Source organism: Lycium ferocissimum, unplaced genomic scaffold (genome assembly GCF_029784015.1).
Source record: "Lycium ferocissimum isolate CSIRO_LF1 unplaced genomic scaffold, AGI_CSIRO_Lferr_CH_V1 ctg22533, whole genome shotgun sequence".
NCBI lineage: Eukaryota > Viridiplantae > Streptophyta > Magnoliopsida > Solanales > Solanaceae > Lycium > Lycium ferocissimum.
The window spans coordinates 1-7,500 of NW_026720400.1; the positions used below are offsets into that span (position 1 = coordinate 1).

General features: G+C 42.1%; 1 protein-coding gene across 1 annotated transcript in view; it reads left to right on the forward strand.

Annotated features, from left to right (window-relative positions):
* Positions 1 to 3,174: 3,174 nt before the first annotated feature.
* Positions 3,175 to 7,500, forward strand: part of LOC132043280 (uncharacterized) — a gene marked incomplete at its 3' end in the record, with an annotated part of 5,229 nt that continues 903 nt past the window's right edge. The window contains exons 1-5 of the mRNA XM_059433784.1: positions 3,175 to 3,255; positions 3,602 to 3,784; positions 3,973 to 4,347; positions 4,390 to 4,506; positions 7,423 to 7,500. The exon at positions 7,423 to 7,500 is cut by the window's right edge and continues 79 nt beyond it. Coding sequence (XP_059289767.1) covers positions 3,175 to 3,255; positions 3,602 to 3,784; positions 3,973 to 4,347; positions 4,390 to 4,506; positions 7,423 to 7,500 — 834 coding nt within the window. The remainder of the gene's footprint in view (positions 3,256 to 3,601; positions 3,785 to 3,972; positions 4,348 to 4,389; positions 4,507 to 7,422) is intronic.

The window sequence follows — 7,500 nt, forward strand, 5'->3', positions numbered from 1 at the left end:
TCTAATATCCCTTTTTTGTAAAGTTTTCCTAATATGATTATGGCTTCGGTTAACGAAAAATGGCTTCGAAACACGTGTAGAATGTTACGTGCCCAAATGCTCGTAACTTCTTCATACTAAGTCGGATTGACTCGAAACCCGTTTCCGAGCTTTCGTGTCTCGGTAAGTAAACGTGTCTAATGAGTCTTAACATTGGTTTGCGTGCATATGGTCGTAAATTTTCTTATGCTAATTCGGATTAATTTGAGACGCGTTTGTAGTTCACTAATGATTTTTAAAAGAACTAGTTTTGTACAAAGAAGTAAAAAAAATTTATTTTCAAACCACTCACGAAGGGAGTGCGATATTTTATTATTTAGACTTTCAAAACTACTCCGAAGGGAGTGCTATATTTTATTGACCAGATTTTCCCAAACCACTCCGGCGGTGGGGGCGTGCAATTTTATTATTTCATTCCATTTATGACTTATGTCTACATTCCATAACGCTATTACTATTATTATTATTATTATTATGCCCGAAGGGGCTAGGATTAGTATTGTATCACGAGTGGCGTGCCGAAGGAGGCCGGGGAAGCCGTATGTCACGAGTGGTACGCCCGAAGGGGCCATCATTTTATCGGGGCCAGCGCATGTCGGGCGGGGCCAGATGGGCGTATGTTGGACCGGCACATGCCAAGAACCCATCATTTTATTCGGGACCGGCATGCCCGGCGGGACTAGGATAGACGTATGTCTAGACCGACACAACACAGCGGGGATTATTACTATCATTGTTAATATTATTATTATTATTATTAGGCGGAACGGCGTCCGGGCGGACTATTTTATTTAAACATTGAATTCATACTTTTGAGTATCCTAAATTTAACTTCTTTGTTTTACTTTTTCGATTCATGCTTCGTAGATGCTTTATATTCAGTACATCTTCGTCTTTTGACCCCGCTCGGGGGCCGCGTTTCATGCCACGTGTGTACTCCCGCATGAGCTGAAGTTATTTTAGAAGATGTTCCAGAGATGGCGAGCTCCATTCAGTTCGGAGTGTTGCGAGTCAAGCACTTATGTCATGATATTTGTATATCCTAGAGACTTTGCAGGCAGGTGTCCGTGGATAGGGTGACGAGGAGCGCGAATCGCTATAGATGTTAAAAGAGTGTGTATTTTCGTATGTTGTCAGTTGGTAAAAATTACGTGATTATTTAAGGTTTTCACAATCCGTATAAAGACGGGATCTCTATTTTGAAAAGTTTCATGTTTTAAAATTTTTTGAAATGACAGGTTTTAGTAACGCGAACGTTTAAGGGTTCGCTCGACTCTGAGGAGAGTCGGGTGCCCATCACGCCCTGATGAAGATTGGGGTGTGACAAGATGTTACCCAAATTTCGTTAGCTTTAGCTTAAGCCTAAGTATGTCTTCGATTATCTAATTTTAGTACGAACTCTCTTGAATGTAGAAACGTGAATATTGGAGGGAAGCGTTCAAGTGATAAAGTTAGCGAAACGTAAAGGTATGTAAGGCTAGTCCCTTATTTTCTATGGCATGACTTCCTTTATTATTCCATGACCTTCTTACATTCCGAAAAATATGAGTTGATGTTTATAAAGAGCTTCCTATGAGATAAAAATAAGAGATATGTCATGAGTATGATAACGATAGTGACGAGTCTAAGCCTAGAGATCTGAAATCTTATGATATGGTATTTCCATAGAACTAATGATCCTTATACGGTTCTTTGATGTTATTCATTGTTGCTAAACCCACCTTATGAGGCTAGTTCCTTGCGAGTATGATGATTATAATTACTTCCGTAATGGAATCGGGGGGGGGGTTATTCGACCTTATGTTACCCCGATATAGTTATAGATCATCTTGAGTTCTAACACATGCTTTATGATAAGTATATGATGATGCGATTACACCGTGCCTAGATGGGCGGGCATGACACCGAGAAGGCGGGAGGCTTGAGGTAACACCGTGCCTAGATGGCCGGACATGACACCACTAGTGGGCGGCGTGCGATGGTTACCCGGACGCGGGTTAACGATGATGGTATTTGTGATATGCATAATATGTGTTTTCTTTAAAGGGTTAAGCAGGTTATACCTTTACCTCATATTTCATGATTCCTTTACTGTGTTAGTAGTATTCATGCCTTACATACTCAGTACATTTATGGTACTAACATCCTTTCATTTTGGACGCTGTGTTCATGCCCACAGGTAGACAGGGAGACGGTGCAAATCCATAGGAGCTTATCAGTGGATTCACAGGAGCACTCCACTAATTCGGAGGTGCTACTTATGATCATATTCTTTTGTGTATATATTTGGGCACAACGGGGTCTTGTCCCGTCCTTATGTCTAGTACTCTAGTAGAGGCTCGTAAATACGTACGTGTGGGTAGCTGATGTCCCAAAATAAGCACATTGTACTCTTGTATATCATTTTTGCAGCCGTGAGGGCTTATGTATATAGACTTGTGTTGCTTTGGAGACTATATATGTTCAGGTTGAGTATGATGATTAGCCTAATGTGAGGTGCTCGGTAGTCAGCTCCGGGTACCCGTCATGGCCCCCTAGTCAGGTCGTGACAGTTAGGACACTTAACCTAGGAAGAAAATGGCTCTCTAGACCTTCAAGTCACCTCTAAGAGTGCTTAAACAAGTTTAGAAGTTATGGGAAATGTCTAAGGGTTTTAGAAAGTTTTTAAAATCAGAAAACTGCCCGTCAGTTCGGCCAGCGCTCCAGCGGTTCGGCCAGTGCTCCTGCGGTTCGGCCGTGCTTTCACGCGCGCGTCGTGCGCGCACGGTTACACCAGATTTTTCTGGTGTCTTCCAAACTTGAGCTTGACCCTCAGAACCATCTCGAAACCTCTCGGACACAAACCAAATATGCAGATATCCATAAAAACAGGCTACGAATGCCCTCACAGCCTTAGAATTCCCATCGGAGGTCTCGTTGACCGAGTCATCCCCGATACCTCAAAACTAACTTTCCAACCCAGGTCCCAAAATTCACTCGAGTGGTTTCTAAACAACCATCCGAACCTCTCGAAATTGATGAATTTTTGAAAAAGGTCCGTTTACTCAAAAGTCAACTTTGAGTCAACTCATTTTTGGTTGAAACCCCAATTTTTCTAGAAAATATTCTAAAGCTCACCACGATGCCTAAGAAGCCATGACAACTATCTTCTCAGGTCAAAATAGTTCTAACGAGACTCAGGAACGGGTCAACGAGGGAAAAAATGGAATAATCACGGTAATGACAAAACGGGTCGTTGCACAGGGTATCACTAGTTGAAGATTCAGGCAAAAGATGTTCCTAAGGCAACTTTCAGGACCAGGTATAGACACTATGAGTTCTTGATTATGTCTTTTGGGCTTATGAATGCCCCAGCTGTGTTCATGGATTTGATGAACAGTGTGTTTAAGCCCTTTTTAGACTTTTTCATAATAGTGTTCATTGATGATATCCTGGTGTATTCTAGAAGTAAGGAGGAGCATGAGAAACATTTGAGGGTTGCTTTTGGGGTATTGCAGGAGAAGAGGTTGTATGCTAAATTATCCAAGTGTGAATCTGGTTGTCTTCTGTGTCTTTCTTGAAGCATGTACTTTCGAAGGAAGGTATTATGGTGGATCCGCAGAAACTTTTGACAGTCAGAGAGTGGGCTAAGCCCACATCAGTGATCGAAATTCGTAATTTCGTGGGTCTACCTAGCTATTATCATCGGTTTATGAAGAGGTTCGCCTTTATTGCTTTTCATTTGACCTGTTTAACTCAGAAAGAGGTACCGTTCAGTGGTCCGATGAATGTGAAGAGAGCTTTCAAAAGCTCAAGATATTATTAACTACAGCGCCTATTCTAGTATTGCCCGTGGAGGGAAAGAATTTTGTTGTTTATTGTGATGCTTCACGTTCTAGTTTGGGTGCTGTTTTGATGCAGGAAAAGAAGGTGATTGCTTATGCTTCTCGGCAGTTGAAAGTGTATGAGAAGAACTATCCTACTCATGACGTAAAACTGGCAGCAGTGGTGTTCGCGCTAAAAATTTGGAGGCACTATTTGTATGGTGTCCATTGTGACGTGTACACTGATCAGTGCAGTTTGCGACATGTGTTCACTCAGAGGGATCTGAACTCTAGGCAGCGGAGATTGATGGAACTGCTGAAATATTATGACATCACCATTCTGTATCATTCTGGTAAAGCAAATGTGGTAGCTGATGCATTGAGCAGGAAGTCGGCTAGTATGGGAAGTCTAGCTCGTTTGATCTCTTTGGAGTGTTCGCTAGCTAGAGAGGTTCACACTCTGGCTAACAGTTTTATGAGGCTGGATATTTCTAACGCGGGCAGGGTATTGGCTTGTGTTGAGGCTCGGTCATCATTTCTGGAGCAGATTAAGGCTAAGCAGTTTAAGGATGCTAAGCTGTGTAAAATTCATGACAAGGTGTTGCGTGGTGAGGCCAAGGAGGCCGTGATTGACGAAGAGGGGGTGTTACGGATTAAGAGGAGAGTTTGCATGCCATGTGTGTGTTACACCTCTCGTTTTTGTCGTAGAAGAACCTATGGTTTACTAGTCGGGTATGCCTTTGGAATAGAGACCCGAGCTCGAGTTTGGAAGTATAAAGTGTCTTGCCCCGTGTACAAGGGTACCAGCAGGTATTTCTGGTAATTTACAGGATTAGAAGTTGAACGAATCGAATCGACGCGATCTGATCTGAACCTGAGGAAATCTGCAGACACCAGTCATTGTCGATGGGTCGTCGACATGGTCGACGGACCGTCGATGTGTGGCGTCGACAGGGTTCAGCAGCCTTGCATCTGCAGGCGCAAGTCGACGGACCGTCGACACGTCGACGGGTCGTCGACCCGCACCGCTGCAGCCTTTTTAATTTCGAGTATTAATATGTGGTTTACGCCTTATTTCTCATTTTCCTCCATTCCAAGTAAGAGAAAACCCTAATATTTTCTCTCCCAATATTTCCTATCATATTAGTGAAGATTTGGCAAGATCCGAACCCCCGTAAACCCAAGCTTGTAAAGAAGAAGGTTGATTCTAGGGTTTCTTTAAGGTTGTGAAGTTTAGGAAGTTGGAGTTGAAGTGATCTTTGGAATCTTAGACCCCTCAAGGTATGTAAATGATTTCTACCCTTGTACTTGAGTTTGTTATCAAGAGTTTTAGTGATTTTAAGTAGAAAAAGGATACTTATGGAAGTGGTAAGTTGATGAAGGGTATTATAGTGACTCGGGGCTATTTTAAGCGATGATTGGAAATTGATTTGAGTATATTATGATATATATGTGTTGTCATTGCTGTTGTGGGTATTGTAGTTGGTGTTGGATCGAATGAGAAGTTGAAGAGTTGTAAGCCTACAAGGGAAATTAGTGTCTATAATTCGTTAAGCTCTATGTGTATTTGAGGATGCTTAGTAAGTGAGGTAAATAGTCTAATTAAGGCCTATGTTATCTTAATTGTAGACTTGCAAGTTCGAGAAGTAGAGGTTGGACGATTAGGTATGCTTCAAGGTATGTAAAGCTATCCTTTCCTTCTTTTGGCATGATCTTACGATATGAACCAACAAACGAGTAAGCGAGCTTCCATATTACTCCACTCTTAGAAGCACTACGAGTATTTCAGTGTTTGATGTTCTTATGCCCCGTCTATGATTGTTCCTTCTGTTCATGGGTCTTGATATTTCTTATATTGATGATGTTAGCTCAAAGAATGTTCATTGGAGATAGTACGACCTCATGTCACTCCAAGAGTTCTATGTATTCACTTTATTTATGCATTGCATCCATATTCATATGCACATTAACCTGTGACCAGAAGGCATTATATATGCAATATTATTATATGATATATGGATCGGGCCGTACGTTCCTCGACAATATTATTATATGATATATGGATTGGGCCGTACGTTCCTCGGCATTACTATTATATGATATATGGATCGGGTTGAACGTTTCTCAGCACTATGACCTATATTTATGTATATGAGCATGATTATCATTGAGAGCATGCATATTGTGCGCCCACGTAGGCATAGTCTGTTATACAGGTTTATGCAGATACTAGTTCATACAAATTTATGCAGACAGTTACTTCAGCTTATGAGTTCAGATTCTATTCATGCTTCTTACATGTACATGATTGTTCTTATGCCTTTCATACTCAGTACATTAGCCGTACTGACTCCCCGTTGTCGGGGAGCTGCGTTCATGCCCGCAGGTTCAGGTAGATCGCCAGGTGGTCCAGCTTAGTATGACTTACATCCGGCGGTGGTCGTGCGCTCCACCGATCCGAAATTCAGCCTTTATTTTGGTATGCTAGCCTTTTGGATGTACACGCATATGGGTATGACGGGGCCTGTCCCATCCTTTCTACGGCTTTTTCATTCCGGTGAGGCACGTAGACGGTTGTATGTATTAGTCGGATATGATGTAGCCTTGTCGGCTCCCATTCTTTTGTGTACAGTATATGTAGCGGCCTAGCTGGCTTGCACTATTTTTTAGTATGTATGTGTATATACAGATTGTATTGAGTTTTGATGTTTCCCTTTCATGAGATAAGTTTATGCCATTTATGGACCCTTGATGTTCAGTATGGTTCAGATACGTGTTTAGAGGTGTTTGGTCGCTAGAGGTGAGACACTCGCCACGATTCATCGGTTTGGGTCGTGACAGTGTGGGTGATTTGATTAAGACTATTGAAAATGAGAACAGACTCGCGATTTTAAAGTATTCCCATTAAATCCTAGTGCTACTAAGATGTACCGTGATCTGAGACAACACTACTGGTGGACTAGGATGAAGAGAGATATAGTGGAGTTTGTTGCTCAGTATTTGAACTGCCAATAGGTGAAGTATGAGCATCAGAAACCTGGGGGTACATTTTAGAGGATGTCCATTCCTGAGTGAAAATGGGAAAGAATAGAAATGGATTTCGTGGTTAGTCTTCCAAAGGCGTTAGGGAAGTTTGATTCTATCTGGGTTATTGTTGACAAGTTGACTAAGTCTGCGCACTTTATTCCGGTGCGAATAACTTATGACACGGAGAAATTAGCTAAGATCTACATTCGTGAGGTGGTGAGGCTCAAAGGTTCCTATCTCCATTGTGTCCGATAGGCGCACAAATTTCACATCTCGATTTTAGGAGCATTTGCATAAGGAATTGGGTACTAGGTTGGACCTTAGTACAACTTTCCACCCTCAGACTGACGGGCAGTCTAAGTGGACTATTCAGGTTCTTGAAGATATGCTTCGGGCTTGTGTGATAGACTTTGGTAGTCATTGGGATCAGTTTTTACCTTTGGCAGAGTTTACATATAATAATAGCTACCATTCGAGCATTGACATGGCTCTGTTTGAGGCGTTTTATGGGAGGAGGTGTAGGTCTCCTATTTGGTAGTTTGATGCATTTGAGGTGAGACCTTGGAGTAGGGATCTTCTGAGAGAGTCCTTAGAGAAGGTGAAGGTGATTCAAGCTAAGCTTCTGGCAGCA